The 22,256-nt window shown below is 40.1% G+C and overlaps 1 protein-coding gene, 1 long non-coding RNA gene and 1 pseudogene across 3 annotated transcripts; 2 read left to right on the top strand and 1 right to left on the bottom strand.

Annotated features, from left to right (window-relative positions):
• Positions 1 to 158: 158 nt before the first annotated feature.
• Positions 159 to 691, top strand: LOC106147206 (annotated as a pseudogene).
• An 8,337-nt stretch (positions 692 to 9,028) lies between these two features.
• LOC102012930 lies at positions 9,029 to 11,180 on the bottom strand. Its single transcript, XR_259678.1, has 2 exons — positions 11,126 to 11,180; positions 9,029 to 9,111 (listed from the first exon to the last, which is right to left on the bottom strand). It is a non-coding gene; the product is annotated as an uncharacterized LOC102012930 (long non-coding RNA).
• A 92-nt stretch (positions 11,181 to 11,272) lies between these two features.
• Positions 11,273 to 15,541, top strand: Med7 (mediator complex subunit 7). Of its 2 annotated transcripts, none has more exons than XM_005376223.2 (2): positions 11,273 to 11,376; positions 14,465 to 15,541. In XM_005376223.2, exon 2 carries the CDS (start codon positions 14,482 to 14,484, stop codon positions 15,181 to 15,183), a length of 702 nt encoding a protein of 233 aa, XP_005376280.1. In that variant the 5' UTR covers positions 11,273 to 11,376; positions 14,465 to 14,481; the 3' UTR covers positions 15,184 to 15,541. The 2 variants fall into 2 exon arrangements, with proteins under 2 accessions (XP_005376280.1, XP_013365225.1); XM_013509771.1 differs by lacking the exon at positions 11,273 to 11,376 and adding an exon at positions 12,907 to 12,999.
• The last annotated feature ends 6,715 nt before the right edge of the window (positions 15,542 to 22,256 follow it).

Here is a 22,256-nt window from a genome sequence, read left to right as displayed (position 1 = left end):
AACAGAGGCCACATCTCCCGATACCAGGCAGACACTTGTGGTTTTGCCTCCAGAATCAGTTGCTTCTCTGAGGTGTCCACCGGTGTATCTGGGGACAAGTTGAGGAGCGCCTGCCCTTCTATGAGAATGGAGGGATTCCACACAATACTCTGGATGTCATGAAGGAGGCGATGGCTCAGGCAGAGGGAGCTGCTGCTGAAATCACTAGGAAGCCGGAGAAACAGGACAGGATGCGTTTGAAGAAGGAAAAGAAGCGGCTGGCTGCACTGGCTGGTCTGGCATCTTCGGAAAACAGCAGTCGTACTCCAGAGGAGCATGAGGAGATGCACAGAGAACCCAAAAAGAAGAAAAAGCAAAAGCTCCAGGAAGCTCCTCAGGAGGAGGGGATGGATGACCCATCTGTCTCTGTCTCCAAACCCGAGAAAAAGAAATCTTTTTCCGAGGAAGAGTCGGTTATAGTGACCTGGAAGAGACAGCTGGTGGCAGCACAAGTCCGCCCAAGACGACCTTACCCAAGGAGGAAACAGCTCGTGAACCAGAAGAGGCGGTCGGCAGCGGTGTCCTCAAGAAAAAGAGAAACTTTTCTTCCCAGGAAGAACCGGTCAGCAGTGGGCCTGAGGAGGCTCCTGCCAGGGAGGGCAGTGCCAAAAAAAATGAAGAAATGCTCCAGAGAATGCCCCAGGAAAATTAGGGTGCATATTCCCTGTGGAGTGGGCGTGGGGTGTGCCCCAAGGTGACATTTCCCATCCCATGCCCTAAACCCCAGTCAGTAAAAATACATCACACACACACATACACAGTGAGATAAGATCATATACATGTGAGGATGGTTATAATAAAAATAAACAGGCACAACCCCAAAAGCTGATACAAATTAATGGGAACTATATCATACCCACATTGCTAGTACACATATAAAGTGGTACTACAGCTGCTCTGGTAAAGTCTGTCAATTGCCACAAAATGAAAGATATAACTACCACACAGCCCAGCGACTGCACCCCTGGGTGTTTACTTTAGAAGAATGAAAATTTATCTCTACACAGAAACTTTCAGACAAACGTTTATAACTATTTTATTCATAATAGTCACAAACTATAAATAACACATGGCCTTCAATAAATGGCGTGGAATAATACTCAGGGGAGAAAAGGGATGCAGGGATGCACTATTTATGTTTACAACAACCTAGTAAGCCTCCAGAGAATTATACTGACTGAAAATCACCTGTTTCTAAAGGTAATGTACTGGTTGGTTCCACTTACATAACGTTCTTGAAAGAAAGATTAAAAATAAAAGTCAACAGAGTAGTGGTTGCCATGGTTACAGAGATTGGACTAAGAGGGAATTAGACATGACGTGAAAGGGCATCCTGAGAAACTTTTGAAAAAAAAGAGATAAAGACTCCGGAGGTACGGAATTATATCTTGACTACATAGAGGTAAGGACCCCGGTGCTGTGGCATAGTTTTGCAAACTGCTAACCTCCGGAGAAGCTGAGCAAAGATACAAGGGATTTTTCTGTGCTGCTGCCTACAATTACATCTGCACCTACAACTATTTCACATTTTAATGTTTGCCCTGAAAGTTATTCTGTGGGTACTCACAAATTGATTCTCAAGATTAAATGGAGAGACATAAGACCTCGAATAGCCAATATAATGTTGGAACACAAAAAACAAAGGCAAAGAACTGACACTATGAGCCTTGAAGATTTATTGTACAGTTATGGTGAACAAGGTAGTATATGTTATTGGTGAGAAAATAGACAAATAAATCAGTGGAAGAGAAAGAAAGCCCAGAAATATGCCCACATAAATACAGTCAAGTGATTTTTGATGAAGAAAAAAGGCATTTCAGTGAAAAAAGGAGAATCTTAAAAAAAAAAACAAAAAACAGAACTGGAACAACTAGACTTCTACAGACTTTATAACCATCATAAAAATTAACAAAATGTCAATCATAGACTTCAATGTAAAATGCAAAATTTTAAAAGTCCTGGAAGGTAGCCCAGGAGAAACTATACATAGTCTTGGATTTGATGGTGAGCTTTACATAAAAGACATGCTGAAAATATCTGCTCTCAAAAAAGCACTGTTAAGAGAATGAGAAAACGAACCACAAACTAGGAGAAATTCTTTGCAAAAAACATATCCACTAAAAATCTATTATTTGAGCTGGGCATGGTAGAGCACACCTATAATCCCAGCACTTGGGAGGCTGAAGCAGGAGGATCTCTGTGTGTTCAAGGCCAACCCTGACTATATAGTGAGTTCAAGGCCAGTCTGAACCATGAAGTGAGATCCTGTCTTAAAATAAAACAAAACAAAAATGCAATCTATTATTCAAAATATACAAGAAAATTCTTAAAAGTTACAAATAAAATGAGGTTGGGAGTGGGTGCACACCTGTAATCCCAGCACTGGGAAAGCTGAGCAGAAGGGTTGTGAGTTTGAGGCCAGCCCAAACTACATAGCAAGATCCCATCTCAAAAAAAACCAACCAGCAAGAAAAGAAAAAAAGAAAAAGAATATCACCAATGAAAAAATAGGCGAAGACCTGACCAAACACCTCACTGAAAGATACCCAGATGGACGATAAGCATATAAAAAGCACCAACACCATATGTCGTTAACACATGACAACAATGCCATGCCATTACATGTCTAAAACGCACAACATTCACAACTGATGCTGTTTCCATTACGCTGACGAGAAGGCGAATTGTACACCACTGTGGAAGTTTCTTACTAAACTAAAAATGCGTTCACCATATGATCCAACAATCACACTTTAGTATTTACTCAAATTCAAAACTTGTCCACATAAAAACTTAGACACCGATGTTTATAGCAGTTTTATTCACAAATGTCAAAACTTAGAAGCTACCAAGCTGTGCTTTATGACAACAGGCTCCCCAACTCTGGGCCCGCACAGAGGGAGGTGGCCAGGGGTGGAGCCGGTGGAGTGGGAATCTGCATTTATATCCTCTCCCCACTGCTGGCATTATAGCTTGGGCTCCTCCCCGTTAGATCAGATGTTGCATCAGATTCTCACAGAAGCCTGAGTCTTACTGTGATCTGTATGTGCGAGGGACCTAGGCTGCTTGCCCCTTCCTCCTTATGAGAACGGAATCCTGAAAACTCCTAAACATCCCTCAACCCCCATCTATGGACAAACTGTCTTCCATGAAACTGGTACCTGGTACTGAAAACGTAGGGGACCACTGAGTAGGTGGATGATTAACTGTGTGCATATCCAGACAATAGAATATCATGAAGTGATAAAAATAAATCAGCTTTGAAGCCACAAAAAGAAATGGAAGAACCTCAAATTCATATCACAGAGTGAAAGAAACCAACTGGAAAATGCTATACGCTGTGATTCCAATATGCATTCCGGAAAAGGCCGTACCTCGGAGACAGTGAAAAGACCAGTGGTTTGCAGGGCTTTGGGGAAGGGATGAGTAAGTGACACACAGATTTTTAGGGCAGTGAAGCTATTTTATATGCTGTTGTAATGGTAGGGATGCCATTGCTCACTTGTCAAAACCCACAGACTGTGTGACACTAAGAGTGAACCCAGTGTGAGCTGTCGGTGGTAGGTGCCAGTGATGCGTCATGTTGGTTTAGCAACCTTGACTCTGCCACTCTGGTGTACATACTGATGGCGAGGTGTGAGTGTGTGTGAGGAGGGGCTAGGGGAATTCTCTCCACTTTCCACTCGATGTGGTGTTAACCTAAAACTGCTCTAAATAATAAAGTCTATTTAAACAGTGGACTGGGCCGGGTGTGGTGGCTCATGCCTGTAATCCCAGCACTCGGGAGGCTGACGCAGGAGGATCACTGCGAGTCTGAGGCCAGCCTGGCCTACAAAGTGAGCTCAAGGCCAGCCTGAACTGCAGAGCGAGACCCTGTTGCAAAGAGACAAAAATAAATAAATAAATAAATAAATAAACAAAAAATAAATAAACAGTGGACTGGTTACAGAATTACAGAGCCTTTTGTGAAGCTCCTGGGAAGAAAAGCTTTCCTGTCCTTTGAAAATGACTGCTCAAGTGCTCTTTGAAATCTGTGAGGCTAGGCCGGGCGTGGTAGCACACGCCTGTAATCCCAGCACTCGGGAAGCTGAGGCAGGAGGATTGTTCTGCGTTCGAGACCAACCTGGGCTACAAAGTGAGCTCAAGCCCAGCCTGAACTGCAGAGCAACACTGTCTCAAAAAGACGAAAAAAAAAAACAAAACAAAAAGAACGAAGAGATCTGTGAGACTGCCAGCCTTAATTTGTCTGTTGTTACAATACATTCATAGGGGACATGAGCAGAAGAATCAGTATCAAATGTAAAGGACATGTAGAAATCATATGGTTTTTAAAAAACAAATACGAATGAAATCTTAAAATAGAGGTAAGGATGCTTTGGTTGAAAGAGAACAAAATGAGCTCACCACGGCCCTACAGCCTGGTTCAGTTTGTGTCAGGGGACACCCAGAGAACATTTCTCATTAAATTTGCCTGGCACTCTCATGTTAGTGAGAGAGATGCAGCTTGCCCAAGGTTACTAATCAGACTGGGTGCACTCTCCTGAACCTCAGGCCAGGACTTTCTGTACTCTGCTGCAACCTTATTGAATTGGAAGGCTTCTTAGTCCAGGCTAACACATTTGGAGATCAACTTGGGACTGAGCTGGTGAGAAATAAGGAGACAAGAGGAAGTTGATTTGGAAGGAAGATAGCCAAACACCCTACGTAGGTATCTCAGACTGGATGAGCTAACGGAACCAACCATAAGGGTCTGGATTCAAAAAGCCTATCTCTGTCCTTGCGGGGCACAGGGTTCTAAGAGAAGTTCACTGCAGATCTGAAGCAGATTTGAATCAGGTAGATAAAGACTCCCTCAGATAGCTGCAGAGAAGGAGTGTCTGGGCTTGAGTGAGTTGGGCTGCTCTATCTGCAGCATCGGAGAGAAGCTGGCAGTCAGAAGGTGAGCAATAAATACTGAATGAATGAATGGATGGATGGACTAGAAAATGAACGCATCGTTAAACTCTAAAACCTGAACCCATGCTTTCCGGAAAGTAATTCTGTCCTTAAATGTTAGAGCTGCACAGATCTCTCTTCTTTCGAAACGGTGGTACTGAACTGCTGATCTTGCTTTATTTGATATGGTAATGGTTTGTCTGTCATGGAGTTTTTGCCATAATTTTTATTTTTTAAAAAGTGCATTAAAATATTATTTACCCTGATTACTGAGTTTTGTACCTCCCCTTGATTTGGTACGTGAGGCAAAATCCCTGCATGCTTTCCTTCTGGGCCCCGAGGTAAAGTGATACTGCAAACAGGCGGCTCAGCCTTACTCTGTGTCGAGCATGTTTGACACACTTACTTTTGGGACGTAGGGAGTGGTTTCTTCTTCTGGTTTTGTTCAATCTCTATCTCTCAACAAAACACTATTCCGCGTTGGCTGTGTGGAAGGTAACGCGGGTGCTTGTCGGAGCCGATGCCTAGCTGAGTCGGGAACTTGGTGGTAGGCGCAGAAATAAAGCAAGTCTACATTTACAACGTAAGGTAGAGGAGTGGTGTAAGAAGCAAGGAAAAGAGGTGAAGACAAGTGGGTAACTTTATCTGGGGGAACTTGGAGAAATCTTTTGCAGAAGGTCATATTTGAGAGGGACATTGGGTCCAATGTAGCCCAGATACTTCTGGGAGTGTGGAGAAGATCAACCAACCAGTCAGCTCACAAAATTAGTATATTTTGTTGGATTTAAACAGGTGTGACAATGACATGGCTATTTTTTCTTCAGTAAAATTTTTCATAATAATGCAAACATAGACTTTAACAACTATAGACTTAACTGCCTTCGTGTAAAGTTCTAAGTCCATTTTAAGTTCTTCAGCCTGCAAGAAATAGCTGATAATGTCCCTCAACGGGACTCCATATATGGGACACAAATCTTTCTCTTATGAAGGAAAATCTGAGGCTAGATCACAAGTGATGTTTACTGCTGCCTTCTGCTGGTAAGAAAAAAGGTAGCACGCAAAGCAAACTCCCCTTTCACCTGCGGCACCCACCCAGGTTTGGGTTGTTGACATTGTTCTTAGTGATAAGGTCATTCATTCAGATTAAGCAACAACCACAATAACATGGCAATTAGCAATTGAAAGTATGTGGCAGGCTGCAGGGAAAGTGTATTAGTAATGATTCTCATCAAAGTCACACCATTTAAATTACCTATGTACGATGATAAAATTAGGGATGCAAAGAAGCACACGCTGCGGAGGACAAGTTTAATTTTCTAGCTTTCAATTCCTCTACCCGGACTGACCAGTTAGCTGAAGATAACAATTAGCATGGAGATTATCATTAATAATAACATCTATTACTGTTAGCATGCTTGCTACAAAGAGGCAGTAAGATCAACAGAATCAGCAGGGTACTCGACTTTCATATGCCTAAATAAATAAATCAAAGGATGTGCAGCTCTTACCCTGAACCACATACAAAAATTAATGTAAAACATCACAGACCTAAGTGCAAGGCAAAATGATAAAACTTCTGGAATAAAATGCTGAGGAAGAACCCGTATGATCTTTGGTCAGGCAAAGATTCTAAGTTGAAAATGGTAAGGGGACCAAGAGATGGAGGGAGGGGGACCATACAAAGAATTGAGATGTGTTTTTACATGTACCAACTTCATTATGAATGTAATCTTTATCTACTGCAAACATGTACTAATAAAAACTTTAAAAAGAGTCTTAGGACACATACATATGAACCATTAAAGAAAACATTTGGTAAACAGGACTTCAGTGAAATTAAAAACCTCTGCTCTTTGAAAGACACTGTTAGGAAAGTGAAAAGTTTAGCCACAAATTTGGAAAAATATTTACAAACTATTTACAAAAATATTTACAAAAATATTTACAAAAATATTTACAAAAATATTTACAAACTATCTAGTAAGTAACTTACTTCCTGTGTGTTTGTGTGTATACAGACGTCCAACTCATCAGTAAGAAAACAAGACAATTAAAAATGGGCAAAAACTTAAAGAGACAACCCACAAAAGAAAAGATACATAAAACAAGTCAGCACATGAAAGATACCTAACACAAATTAAAACCAGTATACAGCTGTTTTAATGGAAATTTGAAGATAAAAAAAGAATAAGAAGTAGAGGTTGAAGATGTGGACAACTGTACTTCATAAATTGCCTTGAGAAATAAAAAGAGGCACAGATTCCTCAGGAAACTGCGTGGAGGTTTCTTATTCAGTCAAACATGCAATTACGAATTGAAAGGGCACCAATGGAACAGATTAGAGGATGCAGAAATAGCTCCATGCTCACTCAGCTCCCTGATCTTTGACAGGAGGGGCCAAAAATTTATGCTGGAGGAAAGATAGCCTCTTTAACAAACGGTGCTGGGAAAACTGGCTAACTGTATGCAGAAGGTTGAACATAGGCCCTTATCTCTTACCACGTACGAAAGTAAAATCGAGATGGGTCAACAATCTAAATGTTAAAACAGAAACAATCTGCTGGAATATATACTAGGTAAAACTCTTGAAGACATAGGCATAGGGAAGGACTTTCTGAACGGAACCTCAGTTGCACAAGAAATAATAACAAGAATGAACATATGGGATCATAACAAATTAAGAAGCTTCTGCACAGCAAAGGAAACAACCAACAGAGTGAAGAGACAACCTGCAGAATAGGAGAAAAATGTTTGCCAGCTCTCCCTTGGATGGAGGACTAATACCTAGAATATATATGAATCTCCCAAAATTAGATCCCCCAAATTTAAAGAACCAATCAAAAATAGGCATCTGAAAAGAACAGACACTTCTCAGGAGTGCAAATGGCCAATAAATACATGAAAAATATTCAACCAGATGGCCATGAAAAAAATGCAAAATAAAACTACACTGAGATCCCATCTCACTCCAGAAAGAATGCCCACCATCAAGAAATCACATAACAAGTGCTGCCAAGGCTGTGGGGTTAGTGGAAATGTAAACTGGTACAACCACTATGGAAATCAATATGAAGTTTCCTCAAAAAAATAAAAACTGAAAATTCAATTTGACCCAGCTATTGCCCTTCTAGGCATCTTCCCAAAGTGTTAACGACATCATATTACAGTGATATATGCATACCCATGTTTATAGAAGCTCAATTCATAATAGCTATATCTTGGAAGCCGGTATATGCCCATCAACAGATAAATGGATAAAGAAAATGTGTCATATATGCACAATACAGTACCAGTCTGGGATAAAGAAAGATAAACTTGAGTTACTTGAAGGGAAATGGATGCACCTTGAGACCATAATGTTAAGTGAAATAAATCAGATGAGTGAAATAAATAAGCTTAAATATCACGTAGTCTCTCATATGAGAAACTCAAGTATAAATTAAGAACAAAATAAAATATAGATAACAGAAATAGCAAGGAAAACTTTTTTCATATGGGAAGGGGCCCAAGACATGTATGGAGGGGAGAAGGAGAGGAGGGGAGTGGGATTTTAAAAAAGGAACTGGGATGTGTTGTGTACATGTACCAACTCCACACAAGGAGGGTGCTTATTATGTCTTACAAATATGAACAGAAAAAAAGAAAGAAAAGGAGAAAAGGAAAGGGGCCAAAGAGATGGAGGGAGTGGGAGGGTTGGGAAAGGGATAAAGAATGAAGTAAGATATATCATGCACATTTACCAACTTTCCTGATGACTGTAATCATTTTGTACTGCAAAAATATACTAAAAAAAAAATAAATAAATAAAATGAATATTGCATTCCCTGCTTACCCCAGATTTTGTTTTCGGTGGTTCCAGTTACTTGTGGTCAATCATGGCGTGAAAATATTACATGGAAATTTTCAAAACTGAACAATTTGTAAGTTTGAAATTGTGTACCATTCTGAGTAGCATGTTAGAATCTGAGAGCTGTCCTGTTCTGACCTGCTGAGAATGCGAATCATACCTTTGTCCCCTTAGCAGCCACTTCAGTTATCAGATCCACTGCTTGTGTTCAAGAAATTCTTGTTTTATTTAATAATGGCCCCAGAGTGCACAAGGAGTGATGCTGGCAGTTCAAATATGCGAAAGAGAGGCTGTAAAGTGAAAAGCAAGATACTCTGAGAAGCCACATTTCCATAACTTTCATTACAGTACGCTGTGATAATTATTTTGCTGTTACTAATCTCTTACTGTACTCATTTATAAATTAAGCTCTATAAACCAAATAGTAGATTTTGTAGCATCTCACGTAGGCCATGGTGAAGATATTAGATTTTATTTTAAACGTGCCAGAAAACCTAGAATAATTTTTCATAGGGAAATAATCGGTCTTACATTTTAAGACAGTGTGGTAAACAGACTAAGGGCAGACAAAAGTGGAAGCAAGCAAACCAGCTGGGGAGCTATTTCCCAAGTCCAGGTAAGAGAGAATAACGATACCGATGGGACCAGAGAGTGGGAACGCTGAAAAGTAATCATATTTGAGACTACATATTTTTAAGTAGAACTAATGGTGAGGTGGTTTCAGTGGAGCAAAAGAGAAAAAGATGACTCATTTTCTGCTTTTGCAAATGGGCAAAATGCAACTGATAAAGATGTCTAATGAAGTCGGGGATATAGCTCAGCAGCACAGTGCCTGCTTGGCAAGCACAATATCCTGAGTTCTATTTCTGACACACACACACACACACACACACACACACACACACACACACACATCTAATGTGCCCATAGAGGTCTGAGGTACAGAGGAGAGAGTGTCCCAGGGCTTGCTTAATATTACCCGATGTTAGCACCTGCGTGATATCTAAGAAGTCTATTTGGAACTGGGTGCTGGGGCAATCCAAATGATCAAATGTGCCAAGTGCTGCCTGCAGACAGAGGAAAATGAGGACTGGACAAACACCATGGAGTCACTGTTGTAGGACATATTGGTGTCAGTGGTGGGAAGAAAAGCCAGGTAGGTGCATGCTTAAAAGTGGATGGATTTCTTCAGCCAAAAAATTAATGCGTGTGTGAGGAAACTGAGATGGGGGAGGAACCTATAAATTAACAGGTAACTGAAAAACACATCAGCCAAGCCAGGTGTGGTGGCACACGCCTGCAATCCCAGCACTAGGGAGGCTGAGGCAGGAGGATCATTGTGAGTTCAAGACCAGGCTGGGCTACAAAGTGAGTTCAATGCCAGCCTGAACTGCATAGCGAGACCTTGTCTCAAAAATACCAAAAACAAAACAAAACAAAACAAAACAAAACAAAACAAAACAACAAACACCACACACACACACACACACAAACACATCAGCCAGTCAGAAAGGGTGGAACTTCTTTGGAACCTGAGACATTTGGGATTCAAATACTGATCTGGTAATCGATGATATAAAAAGATCATTACTGTTCTTAAATGAGACAATGATAGTATGGTTGTATTAAAACATAAGAGTCCCTACTTTTAAAAAATGCCATGTTATAATAGAGATGAAAGGAAATGGTGTCTCTGGGCAGATAATTGTGGAAATTGGGTGAAAAGTATGCTGTACTCTACTTTTATTATATTCTCCATTAGTTTAAAAAAATGAAACCCGAGAATCCTATTTTAAAAGAGGTAAAGTCGAGACCTTTTATCAGATAAAAATATTTTTTAAGTGTAACATACTTTTTAAAGACTCCCAGGAACTTTGAAATTTGTGACATTTTTCGTGAAAAAATGTTCAAAAGAAACATCTGCATCTGATTTTCCCATTTAGTAATTAGTGACCGAGAAATATAATAAACGCCTCTGAATTCCTAACTGAAAATAAAAGTAAACGAATGGTGAAGAAATGAATATCCAGAATATTATGGATCTCAAATCCTATTTTTTTCCAGATTGAAAAATATACGGCAAATAGAGTAGAGTCCACTCTCACGTTTTAAAGATTATTTTTGACAGTGACATTAACGTTGACAGAATTTTTAAAAATACCCGCTTACCCATATTTTGTGATTTTTTTTTTTTTTACTTTAGGCAAAAGAATGCCTTGTTCAATTTTAACAGGGGGAATAAAGGAACAGAACCAGCAGCTATTACTTTTACTACCAGAAAATTCAAAGAAATACAGTCCAGACCTGACAGTCTTCTACCACAGAGACAAGGAGAGCGCGGGGGCGGGAAAGCGCAGGCGCAATAGCAACTCGTTGGTCTGAGGCGGGACTAGAGCCTAAAGGACAGCTCCTCCAGCCAATCAAAGGAGCGCAGCAGCGGTTCTTCCGGGCGAAGGAGAACGGAAGTCCGAGAGGAGCTGCGGTGGCGAAAGCTGCTGTAGTGTGAAGGAAGAGCTGAGGCGGGTGGGGGGCGACGGCTTGTGGTTCCAGTCCCGGTGAGTTGCTCCTGCAGACCCCTCGGCTTCCTGGGGGCCGGTTGGGCTCCGAGGCGGCCGCGCGCCGTCCCCTCCTGGGGCGCTGAGCTGCGCGGTCTCTGCGAGGCCTCGCCTTCGCTGGCCCTTAGCAAACGGGAGCCGGCATCCCTGGCCCTCTGGGGCAGCTGTGAAATTAGCTGCTTTGAGGGCAGGGCGCGTCGGCAGGGAGTCAGGGTGCGGGTGCCCGTGGACGGAAACCATCAGCCCTCGAGGGCAGCGCCTCGGGTTCTTTATTCAAGAAGCGACCCCCACCTGCGCCAGAAGAGCGGACACCAGTGGGTGTGAGTCTGAGAACCGGCCGCGATTGCTCCTTCTGGTTTTAGTAAGGTAGCGCCTCGGTGCCTTGGAAAGTTCAGTCTAAAAGTGACCGAGAGACAGTGTCTAGCACTGCACGTTCCTTTTGTATCTTTGGGTGCTGCATGGGTTAGCGATTTATGAGTTTGTGCTTTGGAGCTACAAAGACGTAGGATTAGGAATTTTTTTTTAATTTTGAAGAGAAAAAAAACGTTAAAACGTCGGAGACGATACAGAATGACAAAAAACAAGATGTTAGGAATGCAGTAATGGTTGTTATATTGCATATTGTTGTCTTCAAAGTAGTTGTTCAGATTACCAAATAGAAGCATGTAAAGTGGGTCGAAAAAGTTAAGCATTAGCTGTTCCTTTCAATAAACCAATAGAAATTAGTAGTACAATTGTCTTAGCTCTCTTGTGTGTGTGTGTGTGTGTATATATATTTTCCCCCTTCTTTTTTTTCTCCTTTCCCTCATCCCAGTTGTTCTTTCCTTTCCAGCAGTTTCTTTCCCTTTCACAATATCTTATTGTACCTTTCAGATTTTATTTACTCTTTCAGATTCTTACAATAGGGAGACAATATGATGTTTATACCTGCGGGTCTGACTTATTTCACTTATGAGTGTGGTTTCTGGTTGCATCCATTCACCTACAAAAGCCTAGAGTTCATCTTCTTTTATTGCTGAGTAATACTCCGTTGTATAAAAATACCACATCTTTTTATCCATTCCTCGAGTTTTGTTACATAAGTTACTAGCCCTTTGATCTGGTTGGAGCACTTACCCACGTTGAGACTTGAAATCTTCATCTCTAAAATAAAATAGTATTTCATTCACAGAATCATGTAACTTGTGGAAGATATAAAACGATGACACCTGTTGTGTATTGGTTTTTGGAAATTGGGAACTTCAGTGATGGTCTTCCTACAGAGGGCCAGAGAGCATTCAACCTAAAACAAAACCTTGAGTGAGGGGGAAACTTGGGCTTTCTAAAATTTTATTTTGACGTGCCAGATCAGTGTTAATTGTCTGGCTTTGGTAATGTGCTGTAGTAAGAGACTATTTTTTTTGTTGTTGTTGTTTTTCTCCGGTACCGGGAACCGAACTCACGACCTTGCGCTTGCCAGGCAGGCGCTTTTGCCGCTGAGCTAAATCCCCAGCCCCGAGACTGTTTTTATTTTAGGAATATATACTCAAGTACTTGGGGATTAATGGATGAGAAACCAATAAAACAAAGGAGGGAAAGTGTTAACATTTGGAGAATCTGAGTGGAGACCATAAAATATTTTTTGTAAGTTCATTAACTTTTCTGTCAGTAATGAATTCGTTAAAAGTTTGAAGAAGTCAGATATGCTATTTGCAACAAAAATCAGCATGTTGTAATCAATTGAAACCATACATAAGTTTTAATAAACCTCTCACTCAGCTGTTCTTAGTAGTTGTGTAGACGTCTGTGTTTCATCCAGTTCTCATACTGATAAGTAAATGGCTTATTTGCAACTTCTCCTACTTTTTAAGAACAGTGCTGCATTAAACATCCCAGTATTTTATGGGATAAACTTGTAGAAGTGTAATTGTTGGTTCGAAGAATATTAGCACTTACATTTTTGATAATGACAAACTAGCACCTAAGGGAATTGTGCAGTGACTGGAGAGGTGGGTTCTGTGAGATTGTGAATGGTAGCTCTCCACCTCAGGAAGGTCTTCCTGTTGTGTCCATAGGTAAGGGCTTGCTTCTGAAATTGGGAGGATCACTCCTTAAAAACAGAGAAGACTGTGACCTCTGCTGGAATCCAGAGACTTCCTCATTGGAAATGTTCTCATTGTAGAATATCTGAAATCTGGAGAGTCTGTTAGATGAAAAAAGTTGTAAGACACAGCAGCAATAACTTGTGGGTAGAGAAGGAGAGGCAGAGTCAACAGTGGAAATTGCCCCCTTGTCTCTCAGCTCACTGCTTGGCCTGGTGGGAACTTGGAGATACACGCACATGCCCTCGGTATCTCACAAATTCCAAATACGTTACTTGTCCTGTCTGACATTTCCCTACCTTGAAACTCTGAGCAGATCAGTCTAAAAACCTCGGAATCATTAGATTACATACTCTTTACATGGAGTAAGTGGAAGTTATTGTGGTTCTACAATTCATAATAGCTAAATCTTGGAAGAGGCCCATATGTCCATCAACAGATGAATGGATAAGGGAAATATAATATTTACACCATAGAGTACTACTCTGTCATAAAGAAGGCTAGACTTTAGTCACTGTACAAAAATGGATGCACCTTGAAACCAAAATATTCAGTGAAATAATTCAGACACAAGTTAATGTTGAATTGTTTCTTTTGTATGAGTAAAATAACGAGCAAAATGAAAGATAATAGGAAGTTGAGAGATAGATGCTTGTCAGCAGGGAAGAAGATCAAGAGATGGAGGGAGAGAGAGGGAAGGAAGGGGAAAGAGATGAAAAAGGAATTGGGATGTGTATGTACCTGTACCAGCACACAAGGGAAAATATGTTATTGGTTGAGAATATAATGCTCAGAAAAGACTGGTAGCCTTTCCCTGTTGTAAATACTAATTTTAGAAACAAAGGAGGCCCGGGATATAGCTCAGCAGCACAGTGCCAAAAGAAACGAAGGAGATCATCTTGTCTTGAATCCAAACTGTCAGAAGAAGGAAGGAAATACTCTGTAGTTACTACATGTGGTGGGTTTGTTTTGTAGCTGTACTCTAAACCTTTGGTCTGTTTCTGTAGGTTCTTGATCTTCCACAATGGGTGAACCACAGCAAGTAAGCGCACTCCCTCCACCTCCAATGCAGTACATCAAGGAATACACAGATGAAAATATTCAGGAAGGCTTAGCCCCTAAGCCTCCCCCTCCAATTAAAGACAGTTACATGATGTTTGGCAACCAGTTCCAATGTGATGATCTTATCATCCGCCCTTTGGAAAGTCAGGGAATTGAACGGCTTCATCCTATGCAGTTTGATCATAAGAAAGAACTGAGAAAACTCAATATGTCTATCCTTATTAATTTCTTGGACCTTTTAGATATCTTGATAAGGAGCCCTGGGAGTATAAAACGAGAAGAGAAGCTAGAAGATCTTAAGCTGCTTTTTGTACATGTGCATCATCTTATAAATGAATACCGACCCCACCAAGCAAGAGAGACCTTGAGAGTCATGATGGAGGTCCAGAAACGCCAACGGCTTGAAACAGCTGAGAGGTTTCAGAAACACCTAGAACGAGTAATTGAGATGATTCAGAATTGTCTGGCTTCTCTGCCTGATGATTTGCCCCATTCAGAAGCAGGGATGAAAGTAAAAACTGAACCAATGGATGCTGATGACAGTAACAATTGTACTGGACAGAATGAACAACAAAGAGAAAATTCAGGTCATCGGAGGGACCAGATTATAGAGAAAGATGCTGCCTTATGTGTCCTTATTGATGAAATGAATGAAAGACCGTGAAAGTCTTCCTGTTCTTTTTTCCTTTTGGTAAATAGAGTTGTAAATTAGTTTATTTTCTTTTAGTGTTAAAAGAGGTACTGTATAACTAAAAGCATAAAAGGATTTTTTCTTGATTCTGCTTTTTCAATTATGCTATAAGCAGTAATTTCATTGCATAATAAAAATAAGCAACTGAGTACACCTACATTAAGAGTAATTACCTTAAAAAGCAAAATGTTTGCTGTTGTGTGGCAGATTCGTATTTTTGAAGTTACAGTAAAACTGAAGATGTCCTCAATAGTAGCAAACTTCCATCCTTAAAAAAAGTAAATTTGTCATTTGCTTTAAGAATGATGAATAAAGGATATAGAGGTGTTTATGTGGAATTGTGAAACTTTTAGACTTACTTCATTAAAAGTCTTGCTTTATGTCCAAAAAGTAATATAAAATGCTAAGAGAAGAACCCAGTAGAATTAAATGAATTTTCCCCATGACTTGCTGTAAATCACCCTTGGCCTCTTTCTGTCCTGCATGAAACGGTGGGGTGGCAGTCCCATAAGCTGTCCCTTTTTGGCAGTCACTCAGGTAATGAATTGGTCACTTTAGTTCCATGGGTTCATTTTAGTAATTAAGGTGACCATGTAGTTAACTATACATTTCCTTTTACATTAGCTCAGGTTTACTTTGAGCTGGAAGGCTGCAACAGGAAAAAAGTTTGGTAGCAGGGACTGCTAGATGTCTGCCAAAGATTCTTGCTTCCATTTGAGATTATGTTGAGAGATGCTGCCCAGTCAGGGACTCTGATACCCTAAATGTGGCCTTGGATCGATCTAAGTCCTGGAGAATGGAATAATACGGGTGTAGGAATCCAGGTCTACCTCATTAAAATTTCTTGCATGATCCTCCATTTTCTTCTGCCATCTGGCTAGATAGGCACATTCAGGATATCTGGAAACCACTTGACGTTGGCAAAGATTCAGTCACTTTGGTTCCTTGAAAGAGGAGTAGGTCTTTCATTAATTGCACATGTCCTCTCCCAGCAAATTTGACTTTATGTGAGCAAAAAATATAAACTTATTTTTAGTACTGAGATTTTATATCTGCACTTTTTTTTTCTCCTTCCACTCCATCTGTCTTCCACCCAGGTCTTAGTGGAGAGGTAGCCTTGTATCTGAGCTCTCTGCCTGCCATTTGTTTCCTTATCCTAGATCTGTCACATAGTGTCACTTGGGGACATTCTCACCCCACTCCAGATTTGAGCCAGAAACCCTAGAGACAGCATCCAGGAAGCTATATTTTGTCAAGCCTTCCATGTGATTATGATGCAAGCTCAGGATTAAGAACCACTGATAAAGGTAATGCTGTTTCTTAGATATCTGCTTTTAATTCCTTCCTTACCTGGTTTCTAGCAAAGAATTCGCTTCATTAAGGCCTAACGTTGGGTGTGATAGTGTGTCTGTAACCTGTAATCCCAACCCTCGGGAGGCTGAGGCGGGAGGATTGCCACAAGTTTGAGGCCCGCATCGGTTACATAATTTAAGGACAATCTGAACTACATAGTGAGTCTCAAAAAAAAAAAAGGAATAAAAAGGGTGTTATTGGCTCCGGAACTGGTACAGTTTAGTTTAAAGTGGCTATAGGCCAGTTCTGTGAGATCCTTATATCTGTCGCCTTCACAAGTCTTGGATATAGAGGGGTTTTCCAAGTAGGCACCTCTTTATCAGACAGGTACCATAGGTAGTTCACCAGTCTTTTTTTGGGCTCTAGAGAGTCCAGAAAACCAGTCCAGGATTTCAAGCTTCCATTGGAGTGAGGGAGCAGCTCTCACCCTAATCTTGTGAAGGAACAAGGTTGAAATTGTGTAGTAATGAATAAGCAGCTCTCCAAAGATAGGTCTCACCTGCTTTAGTTCTTAAAGCTTGGTGGAAGGTGTTGGGTAGAGTAAAACCAGTTTGTGGCCATTACGTCTTGGCATGTAGGAAATGGACTCACTGACATCATTACGAATCACAACAGTCCCTTGTATATGTCTGTATGTAGGGGAAGGAGCCGGTGAGAGCTGAGGAGTTAAGTGCCACGAGAGATCCTTAGAGGTCTGGAGGGTCTGATCTTGCAGTGTGTGAGATCTGACATTAACCCAAAGGATTCCCCCAAACAGACTCCTAAGGGTTCTGATGTGAGCTGATATTACAGTGGAATGAGACAGTGTCCAGGAGGCTGTATTTTGTGAAGCCTTTCATGTGATTATGATGCAGACTGAAGATTAGGAACCACTTATAGAGGTAATGCTGTTTCTTATCTGGGAGGAATTACTCTTAGTAGTCTGGTAGTTCTCACAAGTTTAAAAGCTTACATAAGACTTCCGTCATGTATTAAAATACAGCTCTGGTCTGGTCCTGGTGGCGCCTGCTGGTAATTCCAGCACTTGGGAGGTTGAGGCAGGGGGATTGCTGTGAGTTCAAGGACAGCCTGGACTCCATAGTGAGTTCCGGATCAGCCTAAAATACATAGTAAGACCGTGTCTCAAAACAGCAAAAAAAGCTCTGCGCACTTGCTTGTGTAAACATTCTTGAAAGATAAATTCAGTCAAAGTATCTGGAAGAATTGACTGAATTACAGCTGGAGTGACCAATGCCCAGACTGCAAAGATTCTGGTTTCATTTTTCTGGATGAGGCCCCTGGCACTGGTTTTAAGAAGTCTGCAGGTGATTCTGTACGCTAGTTAATAAGTATTGCATAAAGGGTCAGGGATATAGCTCAGTGGCACAGGCACCTGCCTGGCAAGCCCAAAGTCCTGAGTTCGATTCCTGATCCAAAAAAAGTTGCATAATCGATGCTTTTTTTATTGGTGACAAAACTGTACTTAAACTAACTGAAACAGAAAGATGAATTTTTGGGGAGGATGTGGAGTTTTCTATAGGGTCAAAGGATAAAGTGAACATCCAGATCCTGAGGAAGAAAGGAAAGGTGTAGATGGAGTTAGGTTAGTTGGGCCCAAGACCCTTGCTAGTAGCTTCACCCTCTTTACAGACCAACTTTAATGACGCAGGTGGAGAAAATGCTGCTCTCAGTTCCTAAGTTCTATTTACAGATGCTTCTCAACTTGTGGTGGATTTGTATCTTGATAAACCCGCTATAAGTTGACAACATAGTAGGTGGAAAATGCTTTTAATATACCTATCAAACATCATAGCCTACCCTAGACCAGAGATGCTCAGAATACTACAGTAGCCTACAATTGGGTATCAAAAGGGTATTGTATTGTGTATTGCTAGTCCAGGAAAAGATCTAAATTCGAATTATAGCTTCTAACAAATGCTTATCACTTTCAAACCATAGTAAAGTTGAATCATTTTAAGTTGGGAACTGTCTGTAATTCTGTGTTTACCCTTGTCTGTGAGTTGCCTCTCAAGTACAAACTTTAAATTGCCTACCCTTTTAGTTCTCCAGCAGGGGCCCTGATGAATTCCAGTTCTTTCTCTTTAGACTTAGCTTTCTCCATATAAATCTCATGAATGGTCTAAACCATGATCCAAAGTCAAACTGTTAGTTATGTTATTCATTCAGAAATGATGGTTCCCTATGACTCCAAAACAAAAAATTAAAAGAATAAGAAAACCCCTTTGTTCTCTGGAAAGAAAAAAAAAAAACACCTAAATTAAAGGGAGGCTAATAAACCATTACATCCTGATTTCAGCTAGGCTACTGGGACCTTGATCTTGCAAGAATTTTTCCTATTAACGTCCATGTGTGGAAGAACCAATTCATCTCAGAGGTAGGAAGGGGTGCTGAGCTGACAATACTGTACATGTCCACTACAAATTAAGCACATGTAAACTTTGATGCAATTATCAGAAATAAACATTGCACAAACAACCGTATGAGAGTAGTTTTCCCCCAAGTATCCGTTTATTCACTCTGTTCATGTGATGAATATTTGTTGTGGCCCTCTCTTTGCCTGACACCGGTTTAGTGTTGAGTGAGTGGGAAGGGGGAGAAAAAAATGGAAGAAAGACAATGCGATGAGTTAATTATTCATTTTTTAAACTTTTTTATTTTAAAGAAAATAGTACAAAAAAAGAGAACAATAACAAAATACAAACAACAAACAGCAAAAACATTACGAATGATACGGGGTTTCAAACCAAATGATAGAGATTAACAGTGGTTGTTCTATTACACATTGTTATCTTCAACAAAGTTGCTCAGATTACCAGATGTAAGAATAGAAGATTGATCAAATCATTAAAGAGAATAAGAAGATAATAATTTAAAAGAACATTAGAGACAATGCATAGTGTCACTAGGGAGCATTGTAGGAATTCACCAATGGATATTACTCTGCAAATTGTTGTCATCACATAAGTCGCTCAGATTACCAGATACAAATATGCGAAATGGGTCAAAATATTTAAAAAAACAACTTTTAAACATTTAACTGTTCCCCTCAACAAACTGTCAGACACCAACAGTACATTTATGCCGCCGATCCATAATATATAAAATGCCTTTTACCCTCAGAACAACCTGCCTTTCCTATTGTCTGCTGCAAACACCTGGTCCACATTAGTGAGCGACAAGTACTCACATTTGCTGAGGGTTTTAGAAGGTAACTTCTACTCCTGTGCATAGCGTGAGAGAAAAGGGCTCTGCTGGGCCCTTGAGGTTATTGTAAACAGCAAGTGCAGTTGTCTCTAGGAAATCAAAAAGTTGGCATAATTTGAGAACAACTTTTGTAGCTAAAATACAATATGGTGAAGGAGGAGGTGGAGCTAGAGATATGGAGGGCAGATACACAGGATTTAGAGAACAAGAGTTTGGTTTTTTATTCTAAATCTGATGGGAAATCATTTGCAAACATATACAGCACATTGTGGCAATGTTCTCATCCCTTAAAGTAATTTTACCTTCAAATCGACCCAGTAACATTGCAATTATTTTTATGCCCATATTACAGATGACAGAGTGGAGGTTCAGGGGTGTTGTGTAGTTTACTGGAGGTCATCCATGTAGTGATTGGCAGAACCAGGATAAAAAGTAGGCATTCTTTTTGAAAGCCTAAGCACTCAACTTCTGTTCTTCATTGCCCTCTATTCCATCTTATTGCTAATAAGTTGTTTGATAAGTAAGTGGTGAATTAAGTGGGATCCAGTATTTTAATCTTTGAGGTCATGCTTACAAATCCTTCATAAACCTAAACTGCGGAGGTGGAACATATTTGTAGATCAAAATTATGTGTTCCCTTGGAATATATTAAGGCACTTATGACTTAGCTAAGATTTCTGTATCTTAAGAAGATGCTGTGCTTACAGTTCTAATCTTCCTAAAAACTTTTCTTAGTATTTATTGTCCCTGTTTATGACTAATAAAAACATGATTAAAGTTTGTGCTTTACTCAGGTTGAGATGTAGGTCAGGAATCAGCAACTTTTTGGTGAAGACGTAGTTAGTAAATATTGTAGGCATTGAGAATCATGCAGTCTCTGTTGCAATTATTCAACTACTATGACTCAAAAGCAGCCATAGGTAATAGGTAAACAAATAAGGCTACTGTGCTCCAATACAGCTGTATATTAGAGCTGAAATTTGAGTTTCAGCGTTTTCCACATTTCTTAGTTGTGGGAGTACAAAATCAGAGGATAGACTAGATTTGGCTGATGGGTCATGATCTAGGTGATTGGATTTTAAACCGTTTGTTTTGTTGTAAAGTTAATACCTCAAAAGTGCTAGAATATGTTTCATAAGATTTTTTTTTTAAGGATTAAGTTAGGTCATGGCCTCAAAGCACTTATCACATTTCCTAGAACAATACTTAGAAATCTTGTGAAAGCCAGGCACTATCCTTCCTACGTCTTGTTAAAAGTTGTATATTTAATTGACAAATAATAATTGAATATATTTATGGGGTGCAGTGTGACGTTTCATACAAATACTCTGGTACTGAGTCTTGTCTTTTGGGTACCACTGATGCAGTATTTATTAAACAGTGGTTTGAATTGCAATACAATGTTTACCAGTAAGTGGCGCTTTAATCTCAAATTAAAGAGGCTGCCTCTTGCAGAGGAGGAGACTCAAATAATCATAATTCTGGATGGTTGACATCAGAATTACATTGCAGGGGCCGGGGGGATAGCTCAACGGCATAAGCGCCTGCCTGGCAAGCGCAAGTCCCGAGTTTGAGTCCCGGTACCAATAAAAAGACCAAAAAAATAAAAAAGCCTACAAAAAAAAACCACACAGAATTACATTGCATCTTTAGCTACCCAGTTGGTATTTGTTGAGTCAGAGATGATTGGTGTTAGAAAAATACCCAGAAATGTAGAATTTGGGCTCCACTATTCATCAGCTGTGTAGTCATGCTTTGGCATAGTTCTCTCCCTGGTAGCTCAGGTTCCTTCACTGTGGTGATTACATACACCTCGTTGTAATACAGCACTGAGAGTAAAAGAGAAGACCCACCCCTTCTGAAACTCATTTGGCCCAGGCAAGATGGTTAAGTCTTAGGTGTGCCTGTCTGTGCCGCAGCTTCTGATCTGGAAGCCTGCGGTGCTCTAGAGGTCTCTGGGCCGGAAGCCTGAGGCTCTGAGTTCCTGCTACTTGAGTCCCGACCAAGAGAAAAAGGAGGAAGGCATAAATAATAAATAGCAGAGATGAAAAGGGATGTTTCTATAGATAGTACAGAAAAGATAGTATAGGAAAAAAGTGTAATGGTAACTTTATCCCAGTACATTTGAAAATTTAGAGAAAAATGGGCAAATTTGTAGAAAATTGTCAGTAATGATTTAAGAATAGGAAACTTAAATAGTTCTCTTAAGGATTTTTTTTTTTTAAGTATCAGTAGTATCAAAATCTCACAGAAAAACTTCAAGTTCAAATAGCTTTGCTCGCAAGCCTGCCAAACATTGCCAGAAAACACGCACACAGAATAAAACAATTCTAATTCTGTACAGTCTCAGTAGTAAAATGGGAGACATTTCCCACTTCTATTTGAGGCTGGTATAAACAAAATATTAACCAAGGGATCCCAGTAGTATATAAAAGTTAAAAGGTAATATTTTATGGCTTATCTCATAATAGAAAATTAATTACTGTATT

This window comes from Chinchilla lanigera, unplaced genomic scaffold, assembly GCF_000276665.1.
Source record: "Chinchilla lanigera isolate Chin_1 unplaced genomic scaffold, ChiLan1.0 scaffold00007, whole genome shotgun sequence".
Taxonomy (NCBI): domain Eukaryota; kingdom Metazoa; phylum Chordata; class Mammalia; order Rodentia; family Chinchillidae; genus Chinchilla; species Chinchilla lanigera.
This window is presented reverse-complemented; position numbering and strand designations above follow the sequence as displayed.